The sequence below is a fragment of the Narcine bancroftii genome, chromosome 1 (assembly GCF_036971445.1).
Source record: "Narcine bancroftii isolate sNarBan1 chromosome 1, sNarBan1.hap1, whole genome shotgun sequence".
Classification (NCBI taxonomy): Eukaryota; Metazoa; Chordata; class Chondrichthyes; order Torpediniformes; family Narcinidae; genus Narcine; species Narcine bancroftii.
In genome coordinates, this window is record NC_091469.1 from 468898902 (window position 1) to 468920788 (window position 21887).

Here is a 21887-nt window from a genome sequence, read left to right on the forward strand (position 1 = left end):
CCGACTTGACGACAAGTTCGGCTGGTGCTGGCCCGCTCTCCTATGAAGCCAGGCGTGGGGGCGGTCCAGCCGAGAGAGGAACCCTTGAGCCCGCGATGTTGCCGGGTGAACCGGGGACGCGCATTGTAGCGTCAGGGGACGCACTTGCATGATTGGTGGTTCTACTGGGCATGCGTGGTGCTTCAAGGGTACACGACTTATTGGAATGGGTGTGGGCTGTGGGGGAGCCTGAGCGATGGCACCCCGACGAGGTTGGTGTACCGTCCTCGGGTGTTCAGACCCACAGCCACACCGGAAGAGGACCGATTATGACTGAAGAAGAAGAGGACCTAACTTTACTGGGAAGTACACAGGAACAAATAGAGGTTGAGACTAAGGAATGTAGGCCTCAAAGGGAGTTGATGGAACCCGGAATGGATTCTGTGTGTGCTGTTTTGGAAGGGATTGTTTAACAAATGGATAATATGTCGAAACAGATGACTCGAGGATTTTTGGAAATGAAAACTAAAATGAGTACAATGTGTGAAGAAATGACAAATATGAAGCAAGATATGACTATAGTTAAAAGTGATGTTAATAGATGTATAAAATCAGTAGATACGGTACAAGATAATTTTAACAAAATTGAAGCAGTTTTTTTTAATGTAAAAATTAAGTGGATCGTAATAGGGAAAAAGTGGAGGATTCTTTTGTGGATTGGGGATTCAGAAAAAGGAATTATTGACGAAAATTGATTCATTGGAAAATCAAAGTCGGAGGAATAATGTAAAAATAGTGGGTCTCCCAGAAAATATTGAAGGTTCTGATCCGATAAAATTATTCAAGAAGTGGATTCCTGAGATGTTGGGCAAGGAGTTTTTTCCAGAAGGTTTGGAGTTGGATCGAGCACATAGAGCACTAAGGAAGAAGCCGTTTTCAGGACAATCACCACGGGTGGTTTTAATTCATTGTTTGAAATGCCAAGATAGGGAAATGATATTACGACTGGCGGTGCAGAAGGCACGACAAAGTCAAACTGCAATGATTCAAAATAATGGAGTATTTTTTTATGCAGATTTGAGTCAAAAAACTATTAGGCGATGTCGGGAATTTAACTCAGCCAAAGAAGTATTGTGGCGGAAGGGTTATAAATTTGCTTTTCGTTACCCTGCGGTGTTAAAAGTTTTTTATGGCAATTTTCAATCTCAATTTTTTGAAAATGATCATCATGCATTAATGCATCATCATTGCCAGATTTATGACGGAATGGTCGACCTTCAATCTTTTTCACCTCAAAGAAGGGCAAATGGGAATGGGAATGGGTAGCATGGAAAGAATGGAAAGAAAGAAGAGCTGACACAAAGTCTTCTTGATATTGAAGACCTGGAACAGTCATTGGGACTGGAATCATTGAGTTGATTATATTTATTATATTTGATTGTGTTTCACTGAAAAATGAACATATGTCTGGCTGGGGGGGGGGTGGGGGGCAGGGGTGGATGGCACTGAAATCTTTGACAGTCATCTGCTGCTAGTGAGTTTTACCACACCCAGATTTTTAGGGCGTTACTACCTTTGGGTGTTTTTTTTTAAGGGGTGATTTTTTTTCTTTATTTTTCTTTATTTGATGTTCTTAGAGGAGGGTTTGTGATTTTAAATATTTATAAGGGAAGCGATATTTTATAGTGGGTGAATATATTGTTAGTTTGTAGAAATGTTGAATTTAAAATTAATGTTCAGGGGTTGAATAATACAATTAAACGGAAGCGAGTATTGACCTATATAAAAAAAAAATGAAAGTTGATTTTTTTTTGCAAGAAAAACATTTGACTGAAAAAGAACACTTGAAATTAAAGAGAGATTGGGTTGGTCATGTGTTTTCTTCTTTTAATTTCTAAGGCGAGAGGCATAGCGATTTTAATTCATAAGAGTTTGTCATTTGAATTACAATCTTTGGAGGGAAATGCTGGGAGAGTTTTGAGGATGAACTATAAAATTTTTACTGAAGCTTGGACTTTGCTTAATGTTTATGCACCTAATAGAGATAATGAACGTTTTATTTCAGAAGCATTTTTGTTAAATCAGGCTGATGAAAATATTCTAGTCAGGGATATTTTAATTGTGTTCTGGATCCTTTATTGGATAGGTCCCCAAAAAGTATCAGGAAATCAAAGATGGCGATACAAATTGGGGCTTTGATTTGGTGGATATTTGGAGAAGAGTTAATCCTACGGAGAAAGATTTCTCTTTTGATTCATTTCGACATGATTCATTTTCCAGAATAGAATTTTTTTTGGTATCGGCACATTTACAGGGTAGAATATTACAGGCTGAATATAAAAGTAGGGTTATATCAGATCATTCTTTATTGTTTTTTTTCCTGCGCAAGTTCATCCTACAAATGGAGGTTTAATACAATGTTATTGAAAAAAACAGAGTTTAAAGAACAGATTACTTTGTTTTTGGCTGAGAATGTTAATTCTGTAGATTGTTGTTTTGTATTATGGGATGCTTTGAAAGCTTATTTAAGAGGGCAGATTACTAGTTATACTGCGAAAGTTAAGAAACAATATATGGCAGAAAGTTTGGAGTTGGTGATACGAATTGCTGAGTTAGAGAAAGATTTTCAGAAAGATATGACAGAAGATAAAAAAGCGGCTTTGGCAAATTTGAAATTATGTTACAATACATTAAAAACCTATCAATTTGAGTGTTTATTTAATCGATCTAAGCAGCATTATTATGAATTGGGGGAGAGAGCACATAAGGTACTTGCATGGCTATTAAAAATGGAACAGGTATCGCGGACCATTAATGCTGTTAAAAAAATTCAATAGTTACATATAAACCTCAGGAAATTGATGACCACTTTTATTCATTCTATCAAACATTATATACTTTTGAGGGGAAGCAGGATAATGGTTTTATTGAATCTTATTTATCTAAATTAATGTTACCGGTATTAGGGGATGAAGATGTTATGGAATTGGAACCTCCGTTTACAGATTTTGAGATTAAGGAGGCTATACAGGAAGATGCCAAATGGAAAGTCATCAGGGGATGATGGATTTTCTGTGGAATTTTATAAAATCTTCTGTATTTGGGGATGTTCGAGTGCTTTAATCACTGTAATTCTGATAAAAGTTAGAGATCCATTGAAAGTGTCTTCGAATAGATCTTTTTCTTTATTGAATGTAGATTATAAAATTATAGCAAAAATGTTAGCAAATCAGCTTGCTGAGTACCTACCTAAGTTGATACATATTGATCAAACAGGTTTTATTAAGAATAGGAATGCGTCAGATAACATCCTTTGGTTGATAAGTTTGGTCAATGCATATCGAAAACAGTCCAACCATCCAATAGAATGGATGGTTGCGCTAGATGGGGAAAAGCCTTTGATAGGGTCGAATGGGATTTTTTATTTAAGGTGTTAGAGAAATTTAAATTTGGGCCTTTTTTTATTGGTTGGGTTAAAGCTTTATATTCAAACCCAATTGGCATGGTGATGACAAATGGTCGTTTCTTTACCATTTAAATTGACACGTTCGACTCGGCAAGGTTGTCCATTGTCACCAGCCTTGTTTGCATTGGCTATTGAACCATTATCTCAAATGATAAAACAGAATGAAAAGATAAGAGGGATGAGAGTTATGGATGAGGAATATAAGATTAATTTATTTGCTGATGATGTCTTGATATATTTGACAGAACCAAAACAGCCATTGTCACAATTGCAGGAATGTTTATTACAATTTGGAGAAATTTCTGGATATAAAGTTAATTGGGATAAGAGTGAAATTTTGCCAGTTGGAGAGGGTGACTATTCAGAATATAAAAGTATTATAAAATTAAAATGGTCAGATAAACTCAAATATTTAGGAGTAATTGTAAATGCTGATTATCAATCTTTATATAAGTTAATTTATGTTTCTTTATTAAAAAAAGACTAAAGCAGATTTAATTAAATGGAAAGATCTTCCGTTAACCTTAATTGGTCATGTAAACTGTATTAAGATGAATATTTTTCCCCGAATTCAATATTTATTTCAGTCGATACCATGTTCCCTCTCAAAGGGTTTTTTTCCAGGATTTAAATAAAACGGTGAGGGAATTTTTATGGAAAGGTAAATTACCGTGAATAGCATTGTATAAACTCACATGGAAATATGCATTAGGTGGACTTCAGTTCCCTCATTTTCAAAATTATTATGAAGCAGCTCAGTTGAAATTTGTTAGCAGGTTGATGGACATGGATCAACCTCCAAGTTGGGCAAAAGTGGAGATGTCTTGTATTTCTGAAGTTGAGGTGCATTAATTTATATTTCGATGGAATATGAATCTGTTGCGGGAATGTAATATGCCAGTATTAAAACATTTGTTAAAGGTTTGGACTAAAGGAAATAAGATTTTAGGATCAAAAGGTAAATTATCAATTTTAACCCCATTATATAATAATCAGCTTATTCTTTTTTCAATGTTCAATAATCATTTAAAGAGTTGGGACTCTAAGGGTATAAAGACATTGCAGGATTGTTTTGAGGAAGGATAACTTCTTTCTCTTAACCAGTAGAGGGAACGATTTGATATATCTGAAAATTATTTGTTTGTGTATTACCAGCTTAGAGCTTTGGTAAAAGATATTTATGGTAGAGATGATTTTACCTGTATTGACAAAATTTGAATCCTTGATTTCCTCTATACCAAAGAAGGCTTATATTTCAGTTATGTACCAAGTGTTACAAGATAGTAAGGATAAACCAGAATGGGAGAAGTCTAAGCTTAAATGGGAAAGTGATTTAACCTTTATTTTTTTGGAAATGTTATGATAGTGTAACTAAATTGATGAATGTACAACATGGAATGGTTAATTATAATTTTTTACATCAGTTATATTTAACTCCAGAGAAATTTTTAAAAATATGGTTTTAGTAACTTGGATTCTTGTTTACTGGAACTTTTTTACATGCTCTTTGGTCTTGTGTTAAAGTACAACAATTTTGGGAAGGAATTAGGTTAGTTTTAGAAAAATTATATAATATTAAACTACCATTAGACCCATCCATTTTTTTATTGGGTTATATGGTTTCTTTAAGGGGATGGATAAGTTTCAAATTGCATTTGTACATTTAGTGTTGTCTGTAGCACAAAAATGTGTAGCTAGTACATGGAAAGATAATATAGAGATTAGTATAATACGCTGGCAAAATGAATTGAAAGCTTGTATTATTATGGAAAAAATTACACATAATTTGCATGATAATTATTCTTTTTTTGTTAATAAATTGTTCCTTATTTGGAATATATGCATTTAGATATACTTTGATTTATTGTAAATACTTTCAGTTTTTCTTTTCATTTATATTTGGCTCTCCTTAAGAGAGCTGGCTGATGGGGTGGGAGGGTGGGGTGGGGTTTTTTTAATATACTTATACAAAATTGTTCTTATTGGATTGTATGTTGTTTTTTTAACGATTCTTTAAATAAATAAAGTTTTTTTAAAAAAAGGAAGGTCTTGTTGGTTTTCAGAGAGAGATTTGTTGCTTGTTGGACACACACAAACTGATATTCCTTCTGATTAGCAACTTCAGCATCTTGCCGAAGAAAATTACCCCTTCAGGGTTTTCCAGATGATAACCTCTTTCTTTCAGGTGACCACAGAGTTCCTTTCTGTTTGTCTTATTTCAAGTGAAACATTATACAGCCAGCCATCTCTTCTAATATGGATCATAAGGGCTTTGAAGAGGCTGAACTAAGAACTCAAACCCATCTTCAAAATTAGTCTTTTCCACAAGCTTGCCAGCTTGTCAAGTTCGTCCCAGGTGCTGCTGCTGAACTGTAGAACTGAATTCTCTTTCTCTTTCTCTCTCTCTCTCTCTCTCTCTCTCTCTCTCTCTCTCTCTCACTCTCTCAGAGAAAAGCCTGTTTGACTCTCTGCTTGCAAAACCACATGACCTTCCTAGAACAGCAAACTCCATTCTGACAGACTGCAGCATCGGACCTAATCTTCCAAGTCCGTTCACCTCTTGCTTTCCAAAACAATAATCTATTACGCCACAGCATGTCCAATTTACACCTACTTGTGAAGTCTCTATAGGTATTCTTCAAAATTTTTGCAGACACTTGGAGCCTGGACTATTGGGCTTGAGCAGAGCTGTGGAATTTTAAATGAGATCTGTGTTGAAGAGTTTGTTTGTGACCTACACTAAAAAATACCTTCCACAATTTATCTCCTTTAAAATATATCTATAGACAATTTAAAATATAACAATCTGTCACACTGAGGTCCAGTGAGCCCTTTCAATATGCAATTTTTCTCTGAATTTGTCTTCTCCCAGGACTCCCAGCATGTTTCAAAGAAGTTCACCAGATCTCTTCCCTCGATTCCTTCTTTCAGTCCAATAATTTGGATGTTATTTCATCTGCTAAAATCTCCATGGTGTCGATCTTGTCCATCAGACCATGTCTGTCCGACTCCCATTGCTTCGTATCTTTCTCCAAAGCTTTTAGCTTATCCTGTTTTTAGCAAGTCTGCTTCTGCGTGGGTCATTCTTTCTATTATGTCTTCAACGGTTTCTTTAATTTCAGTCATCCTTTCAATCATGTTTCTCATTAAATTTTCGACACCAACAATTTAGTTGCTAGAGTTTTCCATCTTTTCCAGGATAATATTTAGTTCTTGTCCCGACTCCCCAGCTCTGCCAGGGTCTGCCGGTCCCAAGGCCACTCGTGCTCTGCTCCCTTTCAGGCTTTTGCTTGATGTTCCTGGTTGAGTAGCAACTTTTTCAGTTTTTGTTCTCAGATGCCTTGGTTTCTTAGTACTTATTTTGTCCATTTTTTAGTGAAAAAAATCCTTAATTTTAAAATTTGAATCATCTTTTTGATACTCTTCACAGAGAGCTTGATCAAAACATGTCTAAGTCCTTCACATGGCCATGCCATGGAGAGCTCAATCAAAACATGTTTGTCTAAGTCCTTCAAATGGCCACGCCTCCACACATTTTGTTTTTATAAATTTATTTTTAAACAATGCTATAGACATTATTTGCAAATTTTCTCAGCTAAATTGTATTTCACCTTATCAGAAAAAAAAATCAAGCAATGTTCCTTGTGTCTTTTGTGGAAAATATGCTGATCTAGAATCAGCTTGATGTAGATTTGTTTGTACATCAATAGATTTTTTTGAATTTCATTTCAGCTTGTGTAGATGATGTATTTTAAGAAATGTATTTCAGGGTATGCGTAATGGTAGGAACTATCCACACTTGTCACATAGCCAAACCACTCTCTCTGATTTGTTGTGTTATATTATTATGTCTAATTTGCTGCAACACTAATATATTTTGTTGTGCTGTCAAAAATTCATTTTAATGTTGCATTTCGATCTTGTGGTGAGATTCAATATTTATTTGCTTTTATTTGTTGAGTTATTTGTTTCATCAGTAAAATTAACAGGTTGTCAAATCAGTGGTATTTTTATTTATTGAGCTTTCCTGAAACAAAAGTTGGATTTTCAAGGTAGCCATCAATAAATCATTTCATGGCAAAAGTGAATTACGATTTTGAATATATTTTTCCCCAAAGGTACTGGCAACAGCTTTCATAGCCATCCAAATAATTAGTTGAGAAGTTTTAAGAACAGTTGATGTTAGTGATTTTGACTTTCTTCCACAGATCAGACTGTAGTTGTATGAGAGCCATTGTTTTAGTCAGATAACCACCAGCTATAACATAGTGATCAGCTGCATTTTCCAGCATTTCTTGCTATAAACTTACTACTGCTACTGGGGAGAGTTTAAACTAGAATTGTTGGAGTGTGGGAATTGAACTGAAGAGACTGGGGAAGAGGAGGTTGGCTTGCAAATAGAGAAAACCTGGGAGACAGTGTGTAAAGGAGGATTGGCAGGTTGATAGAGAAGGGAAGTGCTCAGACACATCGGTTGAGGTGCTATTTTAACGCAAGGATGAGCTTAGAGCATGGATTAATATTTGAATCTATGATATGGTGGCCATTACGGAGACTTGAATGTCTCAGGGACAGGATTGGTTACTTCAAGTGCTGGGTTTTAGATGTTTCAGAAAGGACAGAGAGGGAGGCAAAAGAGGTGGAGGCGTGGCACTCTTGATCAGAGGTAGTGTCACGGCTGCAAAAAAGGAGGACGTCATGGAGGGATTGACTGCAGAGACTCTGTGGGTGGAGGTTAGGAATAGGAAGGGGTCAATTACTTTACTGGGTGTTTTTTAGAGGCCACACAGTGCAAGCAGGGATATCAATGAGCAGATAGGGAAACTGATTCTGTGAAGGTGTAGTAATAACAGAGTTGTCCTGATGGGAGATTTTAATTTCCCAAATATTGATTGGATCTCCCTCGAGCAGTGTTTCTCAACCTTTTTACCCTTGTGGAACCCTTGAAATGGTTTTCATGTTTCAGGGAACCCCTGCATAAAAATTATTATATACCATTATTAATATCTAACTCTTTTATATTTTTATCGTAGTTCACGTGGTAAATATTATGGTTTTTTTTCAGATAACTTGTTTAAGGAAAAAATGACCCCTTTTTTGTCAAATTTATTGGCAACGCAAAAACAAAATACTGCTCGTTTATGAGACCTCACACCAAGGTTTTCATTTTAAATAATATAAGAGGTTGAAGCCTTTATTATAATAATCAAGTATTTTCCAATAATATGCCATCCGTGTATAGTAAAATTACGAATATAAAATTAAGCATAAATTACTCAAATTAGCCTTTTTATCACTGTTTCTCATGGAACTCCTAGCAACCTCTTGCGGAACCCAAGGGTTCCAGGGAACCCTGGTTGAGAAACACTGTCCTCGAGCAAGGGGTTTAGATGAGGTGGAGTTTCTTAGGTGTGTTTAGGAAGGTTTCATGACACAATATGTCGATAAGCCTACAAGAGGAGAGTCTGTACTTGATTTGATATTGGGAAATTAACCTGGTCAGATGTCAGACCTCTCAGTAGGAGAGCATTTTGGAGATAGTGATCGAAATTCTATCTCTTTTACAATAGCATTGGAGACAGATAGGAACAGACAAGTTAGAAAAATGTTTAATTGGAGTAAGGCAGTAAATTGGAAGCTTAAATTGAGAACAGATGTTCTCAGGGAAAAGTACAAAAGAAATGTGACAAATATTCATAGGTATGGTAGGTTACAGGAACCATGATGTACAAAGGCTGTAAACAATATGAACATAGGAAGTAGGAATAGGAGTAGGCCAAAAATGGACCATCGAGCCTCCTCCGCTATTCAGTAAGATCATGGCTGATCTAATTTATGACCTAACTCCACCTACCTGCCTTCTCCCCATATCCCCTAATTCCTCTGTCATGTAAAAATTTATCAAACCGAATTTTAAATATGTTTAATGAAGCAGCCTCAACCACTTCCCTGGTTAGAGAATTCCAAACATTTACTACTCTCTGGGAAAAACTATTTTTGCTTCATCTCTGTCCTAAATCTACTCCCCCGAATCTTGAGACTGTGTACTCTCGTTTTAGTTTCCCCGGCCAGCTCAAAAAAACCTTCCTACATCTATCCTATCCATACCCTTCATAATCCTATATGTTTCTATAAGATCTCCTCTCATTCTTCTTAACTCGAGCGAATACAATCCTAGACGATTTAATCTTTCATCATAAGTCAACCCCTTCATCCCAGGGATCAGCCTAGTAAACCTCCTCTGGACCGTCTCCAAAGCCAGTATATCCTTCCTCAAATATGGAGATCAGAACTGGACACAGTACTCCAGGTGCAGTCTCACCTGTACCTTATACAGTTGCAACATTACCTCCCTACTCCTGAATTCAATTCCTCTAGCGATGAAGGCCAACATTCTATTTGCCTTCTTAATAACCTGCTGCACCTGCAACCTAACTTTTTGCGATTCATGCACAAGCCCTCCCAAGTCCCTCTGCACAACAGCATGCTGTAGTTTTTCACCCTTTAAATAATATTCAGCTCTTTTATTTTTCTTGCCAAAGTGGATAACCTCACACTTACTAACATTGTACTCCATCTGCCAGACCTTTGCCCACTCATCCAGCTTAACTCTATCCCTCTGCAGACTCTCCACATCCTCATTACAATTTGCTCTTCCACTCAATTAAATGTCATCTGCAAACTTGGCTACACCACATTTTGTCCCCTCCTCCAAGTCATCAATGTAAATGATGAACAGTTGTGGGTCTAGCACCGACCCCTGCGGCACCCCACTTACCACTCTCTGCCAACCTGAAAAACTCCCACTTATCTCAACTCTCTGCCTCCTGTCAGACAACCAATTTTCGATCCATGCCAATATACTTCCCCGGACTCCACTTTCCTGTAACTTACTGATAAGACTCTTGTGCGGCACCTTATCAAACGCTTTCTTGAAATCCAAATATACAACATCAACCTGTTCCCCTCTATCCACTGCACCCATTATATCCTCAAAGAATCCTAACAAGTTTGTCAAACAAGATCTTCCCTTTCTAAAACCATGCTGCATCTGCCTGATTGAACCCTTATGTTCCAAAAGTTTCACTATTTCATCTTTAATGACGGCTACAAGCATTTTTCCAACGACAGACGTCAAGCTAATTGGCCGATAATTTCCAGTCTTCTGCCTACATCCCTTCTTAAAAAGTGGCGTGACATTTGCTGTCTTCCAGTCTGCCGGGACCTGCCCAAATTCCAAGGAATTTTGGTATATGACCACCAATGCTATCAACTATAACTTCCTTCAGAACCCTTGGATGCATATCATCAGGACCAGGTGATTTGTCTGGCTTTAGTCCCATTAGTTTCTCCATCACTACTTCCTTTGTAACAACTATTTTATCAAGGCCTTCCCCAACATTAACTCCACACTTGGGCATGCTGGACATGTCTTCCACCGTGAAGACTGACACAAAATATTTGTTTAATGCCTCGGCCATTTCCTTTTTTTTTGCTACCAGTTTTCCTTTCTCATCCTCCAAGGGTCCTATGTTAACTCTGGCCACCCTCTTCCGTTTTAATATTTATAAAATTTTTTGCTTTCTGTTTTTATATTTTGTGCCAATTTACTTTCATAATCCTTCTTCACATTTCTTATTACCCACTTTGTAACCCTTGTGTCTCTTAAAGTTTTCCCAATCTTCCAGTTTCCCACTGCTCTTTGCAGCTTTGTACACCTGCGCCTTCAATTTTATACTTTCCTTTATTTTCTTTGTTAACCACAGTTGATTTTTCCCTCCCTTGCTGCCCTTTTTCCTGACCGGAATATATTTTTGTTGAGCATTACAAAATATTTCTTTGAAAATCTTCCACTGTTCTTCAACTGTTTCATCAATTAGCCTGTGCTCCCAGTCCACTCTGCCCAATTCCTCCCTCATCCTATGGTAGTCACCCCTGTTTAAGCATAATATATTAGTTTTAGACCCTTCCATCTGAATGAGAAATTCAATCATACTATGATCGCTATTTCCCAGATGGTCTCTGACTATTACATCATTTACTCTACCTATCTCATTGCAAAACACTAGATCCAGGAGAGCATTTTCTCTTGTTGGTTCCTAAACATACTGCTCAAGAAAGCTATTGCGGATGCGTTCTATGAAGTCCTCTTCCAGACTCCCACGACCAACTTGATTTTCCCAATCTATGTGGAAGTTAGTCACCCATGACTACTGCTGTATCATTATTACATGCCTCACTTATCTCTCTATTTATTTCCTGTGCCACTAAACTATTGTTATTTGGTGGGTGATAGATAACACCTACCAATAATTTTTCCCTTTGTTATTCTTTATCTCTACCCAAATGGACTCAACATTATGCTCTTTAGATCTTATATCATCCCTCACTATTGCCTGGAGCTCATCTTTGATTAAGAGTGCAACTCCACCTCCCTTACCATCCTGTCTATCTCTTTGCACCACCTGCTACCCTTGAAAGTTTAATTCCCATTTAGGGTCACCTTGTAGCCATGTTTCCGTGATGGCTACCAAATCATAGGCATGGGTACCGATTTGCGCCTCAAGTTCACTAACCTTATTTCTAATACTGCGGGCATTCAGATAAAGTGCCCTGATGCTCTTTGTCCTTTTAATATCTAGTGACTTCTGTAACCTTTTCTTTTGATTTTTCTGCCCACTATTTTAATTTGTACTTTTCTTAACACTATCATTGACCCGAAAACTCACTGCACCATCTGATTTTTTACTTTCTCCTCCCAACATTACTTTTCCTATTTTACTTTTCCTGGCCATTACTTTATCTTCCCTACCCTTTTCCGTATCACTCTGGTTCCCACACCCCTGCCAAATTAGTTTAAACCTTGCCCCACTGCTGCACCAAAAATACTTGCCAAAATGTTGACACCGTTTGGATTTAGGTGCAATCCAGTCAAGAAGATAAGAAAAGCTTACAAAAGGTTCAGAGAGCTTGGTAATGTTAGTGATCTAGAATATTATAAGGCTAACATGAAGGAGTTTTAAAAGGAAATTAGGAGAATGCCTTGGCGGGCAGGATTAAGGAAATCCCCAAACATTCTATAGGTATGTGAAGAGCAAGAGGTTAAGTGTGACAGTGGGAAAGTGTGTATGGAACTGGAGGAAATAACAGAGGAGCTTAATGAATACTTCAGTATTTACTATAGAAAAGGATCTCGGTGATTGTAGAGATGACTTGCAGCAGACTGAAAAGCTTGAGCATGTAGATATTAAGAGAAAGGATGTGCTGGAGCTTTTGGAAAGCATCAAGTTGGATAAGTCGCTGGGTGCGGATGAGATGTCCGCAGACTACTGTGGGAGACGAGGGAGGAGATTGCTGAATCTCTAACAATGATCTTTGGGGCTGGGAGAGGTTTCAGAGGATTGGAGGGTGGTGGATGTTGTTTCTTTATTCAAGAAAAGGAGTAGAGATAGCTCAGGAAATTATAGAGCAGTGAGTCTTACTTCAGTGATTGGTAAGTTGATGGAGAAGATGCTGAGAGGCAGGATTTATGAACATTTTGAGAATATAATATGATTAGGAATGCTTTGTCAAGGACAGGTCGTGCTTTATGAAACTGATTTAATTTTTTTTAGGATGTGACTAAACATGTTGATAAAGGAAGAGCAGTAGACGTGGTGTATATGGATTTCAGCAAGGCATTTGATAAGGTACCCCTGCAAGGTTTATTGAGAAAGTAAGAGGCATTGGATCCAAGGGGACATTGCTTTGTGGATCCGGAACTGGCTTACCCACAGAAGGCAAAGAGTGGTTCGAGATGGGTCATATTCTGCATGGAGGTCGGTGACCAGTGGTGGTCCTCAGGGATCTGTTCTTGGACCCTGACTCTGATTTTTATAAGTGACCTGGATGAGGAAGTGGAGGGATGGTTAGTAAGTTTACTGATAACTCAAAGGTTGGGGTGTTATGGATAGTGTCAGGGCTGTCAGAGGTTACAGCGAGACATTAATAGGATGCAAAACTTGGCTGAGAGGTGGCAGATGGAGTTCAACCTAAATGTGAACTGGTTCATTTTGGTAGGTCAAATATGATGACAGAATATAGTATGTAGGATCAGAGAGATCTTGGGGTCCGAGTCCATAGGACGCTCAAAGCAGCTGTGCAGGTTGATTCTGTGGTTAAGAAGGCATATGGTGTATTGGCCTTCATTGAATTTAGGAGTGAAAGGTAATGTTGTAGCTATTTTTGACCCTGGTCAGACCCCACTTGGAGTACTGTGTGCAGTTCTGGTCACCTCATTACCAGAAGAATGTGGAAGCCATAAAAAAGGTGCAGAGGAGGTTCACAAGAATGTTGCCTGCCTTATGAAAACAGATTGAGTGAACTTGGCCTTTTCCCTTTGGAGCGGCAGAGAATGAGAGGTGACCTGATAGAGTTGTTTAAGATGATGAGAAGCATTGATCGCTTAGATAGAGGCCTTTTCCCAGGGCTGAAATAGTTGCCACAAGAGGCACAGGTTTAAGGTGCTAGGGAGTAGATACAGAGGACATGTCAGGGGCAAGATTTTTTTACGCACAGAGTAGTGGGTGCGTGGAATGGGCTGCCGGCAACAATAATGGAGGTGGATGCATTAGAGTCCTTTAAAAGACTTTTGTACATGGAGGTTAGAAAAATAGAGAGCAATGGGAAAGCCCAGTAATTTCTAAGATAAGGACATGTTCAGCACAACTTTGTGGGCCAAAGGGCCTGTATTGTGCTGTAAATTTTCTATGTTTGTATGATCATTACATTGTAACTTATATTGTGTCACTCCCATCATAATGTTTGGCCATGAATCAGGCTCGTAAATTGTGAAGAACATTGTTTTTTTATAGAATAAAAACAAATATGAATTTGTCTTGTTATTTTCTTTTACATAACTTTCATAATTTTTATTCTTAAACAAGAAAATCTGCAGATGTTGAGTTGGTAAAACTGATAAAATATAAACTTGGATAAGGCATTATATTCTGTGGTAAAAAAAACAGTGGTTTCATTGCATGTTAAATTTGTGCACAAGATAAAATAGGCCGAAGTCAGCATAGTTGCCTGACAAATCTGTTGGAGTTCTTTGAGGAAGTAATGAGAAGAACAAATAAGGGAGCGTCAGTGGATTATTTTAATTTTTAGAAGGCCTTTGACAAGGTACCACATATAAGGCCACTGAACAAGACTGGAGAATTATGGGAAAGGTAGCATGGATAGAATATTGGCTGACTGCCAGAACGCAAAGAGTGGGAATAAAGGGGGGCAGTTCTGGCTGGCCCTAGGGCTCTTCTGCAGGGGTCGATGTCGGTTCCACTACTTTTTTAGGCTGAATGTAAATCATTTAGTTGACTGAATTGATGGATTTGTGCCCAAGTTTGCAGATGATAAGAAGATAGGTGGAGGATTGGATAGTGTTGAAGAAATATGGAACTGCAGAAGGACTGAGAAGTGTAGGGAGAATGAGCAAAGAAATGACAGATAGAATACATTAGAGGGAAGTGTATGGTCAAACACTTTGGTGGATGGAATAAAGATGTTGTCTATTTTCTAAATGGGGAAAGAATTCGGAAAGCATTGGACCAAAAGGACTTGGAAGTCCTAGTTCAGGATTCCCTAAAGGTTAACTTGGAGGTTGAATCAGTTAGAAGGAAGGCAAATCCAATATTAGCATTCATTTCAGGAGGTCTAGAATAGAAAATCCAAATGTGCAATTTTGGGCCCCATATCTAACGAGTGCCAACATTGGAGAGGGTTCAGAGGAGTTTTATGAGTGTGATTCTGGAACTGAGTGGGTTCACATAGGAGGGGCATTTGATGGCTCTGGGCCTGTACTTACCAGAGTTTAGAAGAATGAGGGGGGAAATCTCCTTGAAACCTACCTAATATTGAAAGGGCTGGATAGAGTAAATGTGGAGAAGATGTTTCCTGTCATGGGAGAATCTACGACCAGGGCTTCAGCCTCAATAAAAAGACAACCTTTTAGAACAGAGAGATGAGGAGAGGTTCCTTTAGCCAGAGGGTGCTGAATCTGTAGAATTTGTTGCCACAAAGGACAGTGGAACTGAAATGATTGAGTAGATTTAAAGCAGAGGTTGATAGGTTATTCATTAATAAGAACATCAGAAGTTATGGGGAGAAGGTAAGAGAAAGGGCTTGAAAGGAAAAATACATTAGCTGTGATTTGAATGGCAGAGGAGACCTGATGTGCTAAATACTGTAGCTTAATTCTGCTCCAAGGTTTTGTGGTCTTATGAAAATCTGTTCCTCTTTCACCTTGAGAAATTACTTTAATCACCTGTTCCTGGAGCAAAATGATCCTATGGAGATAGTGTCTGCATTGCTTCCTGTTTGCATTAATGTCCTTAATTTTTTTTTTGCAGGCTTTCAGATTGCTGTTTGATTTAACTGAAAAAAAAACCTTTGTCATATTGCTGTTACACCATATTTTCGTTACTTTCTCAGTTACGTTGGAAACTGTGATATAGACCTCGAGATCAAAAGGTATTTTTGCAGAGCTGGTGTGAAAGGCATCCAGGTGGGTGTCTTACTCTCTGATTCTTAAGGTTGTTCTGCAGCTCTTGTGAAGTATAATTATCTGTATATTGGATACGTTTCAGCAGTGAGATTAACAGCTTTGTGCTCAACGTTGAACGGGGTTTCGCCTCTCTTAATGGGGCATGGTGGAGAGGGATGGAGAAGGATCAATATGGTGAAACTTTGCATGATCAAGGATTGGAAATTTTACAGTCACTTCACTCGGGAGGTGTGGAAAGGATGCAGCGTTGGTGGAATAGATCCTGAAGTGACAGAGAAATGGCTTTGAATGCCACTTTTATCCATGAATTATGCTTTGAGCTGCTTAATGGGCATTATTTCTCCTACATCAGAAAATGTTACATAATCTTCAGGCTTTTTGTCTGATGATGTAAATCGAGGAAAATGTATTAATGGATTACGCTTTCTATCTTATTTTTCTAATTGTACCAGAAAAGTTTGACTGTAGGATTTCTCTCTTCGCTGTATCAGTTGTGAAGTCTTCCTCATAGGTGTATTTTCGTGTTTCTGCCTACCTTGATGTTCCCTTGATTGTACTATTTTTAAACAGGTTTTTAATGTTCACCTGGGATTAATTTCCTGCAAAACAGGAGTCTTCCACTCCCAAATATAAATATATAACTGAGGCATCTTTTTATAATGTGGCATTGTAACATTAGTGACTTCAATGGTTAAAGACTCTTGAAAATTCTGGGTACCTGTGAAATGTAATGAAGACAATTTAGGTATATATTAATCTGTGAAAATAGATGATGTTTCTGAAATGTGATCGTATGAATACTCTTGCAGATGAATGGCACACTTCGAGTTGTTCTGGAACCACTTATTGGTGACATGCCACTGATTGGGGCAATAACACTCTTCTTTCTCCGCAGACCTGTGAGTATAGCTATCAACTAAGTTTGTGGTTGACTCAACGTTAAAATAAAGTTTGTTATTCTCTCCAAGCTACTGTGCATTGTATATTCTTATGCATGCTTGCATGATATATAAGACGAAATAACTTCTGCAACATTTGGAGTTGAGTGGTTACACACGAGTACCAAAAATTTCTAATAGCTAAACCACCATAGAACACATGTGACAATCAGAAGGGTAGAATGAGAAAAATGGCTTTATGTACAAGTTGGAATTTGAATTTCTATCCCATAAGCATTTGTTGAAGCAGACCTTAAACTCTTCCAATTGTAACTGAGCAATTCTGTTTTATTAGAAATAGGAACATGATGTGTGTCAGACTGTCATAGGCAGAGAAATCATTGGGCTTCCACGTGGACTTCCTAATGCCTATAATGCAACATCCTCTGTTGGTGTTATCAATGTTATCCATGTTAACCACTTGCAGAATTGATTTGAGCTGATCCTGATCTTAAAAGTTATAAAATTAAGCAAGAGGAATATAAAATTAATTTATTTGCTGATGATGTTTTGATTTATTTGACAGAACCAATAGGTTCGTTAGTAAATTATACTTAAAGACTAGAGGAATATGGGAAAGTATCAGGTTACAAAGTAAATTGGGATAAATTATATCCTTTACTATAGGGGTTTACACTCAGTGCCAACAAGATACTGTAGCAATAACTACAGAGAGGGAGTGAAAGAAAAAGACTACACACTGTGAACCAGTTTCGCTTCCAACGGTTTATTTTCAAAAACCTGTGCTGCGCCTTATAAGGCGGCCAGCAAGTCCCGCCTCTGCGTGGGCAGTGACCTAACCATACAACCGAGTGCGTGTGCGACGAGAGAAGCAAAACCCAGCGGCGCCATTTTGACGTGGCTGCTCTGCGGCCGTGACAAACGCGGAGTCGGTTCGCCTGCGTCGCGATGTTCGCCACCACAATCCTCAATTCAAATGGCCGACGAATGGAATAAAATATTTTGGGACATGAGTAGATAATAAATTAAATAATTTATATGAATTGAATTATTTACTTTTACTTAAGAAAATTGGAGAAGATATGAATAAGTAGAAGATACGCCCAATAATATTATTGTGTAGAGCCAATTGTGTTAAAATGAACATATTTCCTAGAGTAAAATACCTATTTCAAATATTACCAATAATGATACCACAAAAGCTTTTTCAAGAATTAAATAAATATATACTTTTCTTTGGAAGGGTAAGATATTGAGTTTCTTTAGATAAACTGACATGGAAGCTTGAGTTAGGAGTTTACAGTTACCAAATTTTAAAAATTTTATATGGCAGCTCGTATGAGATTTCTTGCTTAATTTTTTGATGAGTGGGAAAAGCCAGCATGGATTAAAATAGAAATTGATTAGATAGGAGAGAGAATATTGGAAGACTTTATATATAAATGGGAATCAAAATTTATATCTGGGGAGAGGGAAGCCCTTTCTTGAAACATTTGATTAATATCTGGAATGAGGTAAACAACAAAATTGGAATGGTGGGGGAGGGGGGGTGGAGTGGTTGTCCTGCCTAAAATGTCTTTGATAGAAAATCGACATTCCATTTTCAATAGATAATCAATTTTTAAACATTTGGTCTCACAAAGGAATTATATATATAGAAAATTGTTACAAAGGAAGAAATTTAATGTCATTTGAACAATTAAAAAATAAATATGGGATACAAAATAAGAAACTGTTTAGTTATTATCAGTTAAGGACTTATTTAAGAGATAAATTTGGTCTAAAACTGTTATTACTGAAATGTGGTGTTGTGGAAATGCTGATATGTAATAGACATATAAAGAAAATTATTCCAGCTATGTACACTTTATTGAAGAAGGGGATTCCTAAACAAGGGATACATAGGTCCAGTCAGTAATGGGAGACAGTTTTAAATATTAATATTGATGAACAAAATGGGTCAATTATGTCGAGATAGTATGACAACCACTATAAATGTTAGATACAGTTTTGTTCAATATAATTTTTTGCATAAATTATATCTCACACCACAGAAGTTAAATAGATTGAAATCAGATTTATCAGACAAATGTTTTGGATGAGGCCAGTTGATAGGTACTTTTTTTACATTCTACTTGGTACTGTCCTAAAGTGAGACCCTTTTGGTTACATTTGGCAATTTTTTTTAGAACAGGTTACAGGAATTAATTCCCACAGAACCCAATGTTATTTTTATTAGGTAATATTAAAGGGATAAGACCAAAATTGAAAATATCTATATATCAAAAAGAATTTGTAAAAATTGATTTGGCAATAACAAGAAAATGTATAGCAGTAACATGGGAATCAAACACCCATTTAGGTATGGAGAGATGGAATGCAGAAATACATAGTTGTGTTCTTCTTGAGAAGATTACTAAAAATCTGAGAAATAAATATGTTATGTATTTTTTTTTAATTGGCACCTGTATTTACAAATTACGGGAATTAATTTATTGATGTTTTCCCTAAACTTCAAACCTCGTTAACCTCCTTAGAAGTATTATAACATACAAATGGTCAGAGCCATGTGGTGAGGGGTGTCTTCTGGCAACCAAGTTTCTATCCTTGCTTTTCTTTATCTTTCTTTTTTCTATGTTTTTTCTTTTTTCTTCCTTTTCTTTTCTTGAGGACAGGGGGTTGGAGGGCTGGATTTTATACTATCATATTTTATACCATCATATTTGACTACTGTATTTTACATTTGGCTATGATTACAGGTATGGAAAATTTTTAAAATAAAATTAAAGAAAAACAAACAAAAAAAATGTTATCCATTTGAAATAATTTGTTAAACACGATTTCCTGAGCTATTTCAATACTCTTTTCAAATGTATGATGTTCCTAAATTTGTGCAGTTTGTACATGATTCGCTCTTGAGTACTTTCAGAGTGGGGTCACACATTTGATTTATTTCATTTCCCAGTTTCGTGATTGATTTTGTTTCTCAGTGCATACAACAGGTAAACCACTTGTAAGCAAAAGAAATTGAGTGGAGAACTCAAGATCTTGATATCAAAACTATATGTGAAAATGCACTGAGATTACATTGGAAGTTGACATTTTAGCCTCACTTTGCTTTAATTGGTATTTAAACTCATCGCATAAATTCATTGAATTTCTAGTCGTATATTTCACCCTTAATGTTCAATAACCTGTAGAGAAATTTGGAACATAATAAGTTCCCAAGATATTTTGAATGGTGCCTGATAGGCTAATGTTGGCCAGGATACAAGGGATCACCCAATACTTTGCCTTATGGCAGGCTGACAGCAATTTTGTGTAATATTACATGTTCTGCTCCATTACATCACAATAAAGGAACTTTGAATCTTTCATAGTCTTTTGGGTTCAGCAAAACAGACAGATGAGCATCTGTTTCAAGTCTTAAGCAAACAACCTTTTCATGCAGAGATGAGTGTGTTGACAATTGATTTGAATCTCAGTTAGTATTTCTAGTAGCAGTTAATCCATAACAATTCCTTTAATTTTGGTTTATTATAGAAACATCCTCTAATCTGCTATTAGTTTAATGGTATACAGGAATTAATATGTACATAAATTGTGGATCCAATTTTTCTGTCAGGAAAATCTTACAATTGAAAAAGAAACAGTGAATTCTGAAGAGATATTGTTTAACTATATTGGAACATTGTAATTTTTATGTATTGTGTGTTATGTTTGGATGTGTTTGCACGTTTTGCACTGAAGACCAGAGAATGCTGTTTTGTCTGGTTGTATCTGCAATTGAATGATGAAAAACTTGAACTTGAAACAGCAAAGGCAAGAAAATAGAGATATATTGGTTCATGGTTAAAAAAGATGTGAAGGAGGTTTTAAATAGATTGATAAGAATCTAGGTGAATAAGTTATTTCAATATCAAGATGGGCTACATCCTGCTCTTAATTTTTTTTTGTTCTTATTCCCTGCCAGTGGTGGAGAAACCATTAACAATTTTTAATCTGTGTGATCAGGGGAGATTTCTTCTTTCAAACAGCTGATGGAGCAACAATAATATATCGAGAATAATATTAGAGAATATTGTAAATATCCAGCCAGTATCCACAGCTATCGAAGTAGTTAATTTTTAAGTAATCTTTTGTCAAAGGACAATAACCTCAAACATTAGCAATCTCTCTCCATGGATGTTGCCTGATATTTCAAGCATTTTTTTTAATTTTCAGATTTCCAGCAAATGCAAACATTTGTTGTTTTATATCGTGTTTTATACCATTATCACATTTGGCAAGGCTCCAATTACACAGCCTTTCCCTATTGGCAATCCATAAACCCTGTAATGACAAGCTAATAAGCCTAATATTAGCAGTGGCAAAACGACTATAGAATACTGACAAGGATAAAATTAGTTATTTAAATGCTACGGAATACTTCGTATTCCTCGTAATTTTGAATGCAAAGTTCCTCTGTGCGTTTTATTAACTGAAACTATGCATCTGTTATTTCACTGACAACATAATTTCGTGGAGCTGGCCTAATTCCAGTTTGGGTCTCTTTTTTTACTGCACCAACCACTGGGTGATTCTTTCTTTTCAGATGGTACATGCTCTGAAGAAACAAAGATTAATGTTCTGTCTTTGGGTAGGGAAGGGAGAGTAGGGTGTTAGTAAATTAGATTCTTAGTAATTTTCCATTTGCATTGTATATTTAGCTCAGTTTCTGGATTGTCTTCTGACTTTCCTAAGAGTCATTCAGTTGAATGAAGCCTATTCAACTCACTGTTTAATGTTATAATTGATAATGATGTTAATTAATTTTTGCATAAGTGTGTATTCTGCATCTATTTCCACAATAATTGAGTTATGAGCAAAACGGCCTACATTTGAAATCCAATTATGGCCTACTCAGAACTCTGTGCTGCAGGGAAATAAAGATGTTATTTATGAAATAACTAGCAAATCCTGGATTATGAATTTATTGATTGTGTAACACTAATAATTTAGT

At 36.7% G+C, this 21887-nt stretch overlaps 1 protein-coding gene across 3 annotated transcripts in view; it reads left to right on the forward strand.

Moving 5' to 3' along the window:
* The window catches only part of LOC138751863 (extended synaptotagmin-2-A-like), a 246502-nt gene that overhangs the window by 134208 nt on the left and 90407 nt on the right, over positions 1-21887 (forward strand). For all 3 annotated transcript variants that reach the window (XM_069914724.1, XM_069914725.1, XM_069914726.1), the window contains 2 exons: positions 15914-15986; positions 16796-16885. In XM_069914724.1, the coding sequence (XP_069770825.1) occupies positions 15914-15986; positions 16796-16885 (163 nt within the window). The remainder of the gene's footprint in view (positions 1-15913; positions 15987-16795; positions 16886-21887) is intronic.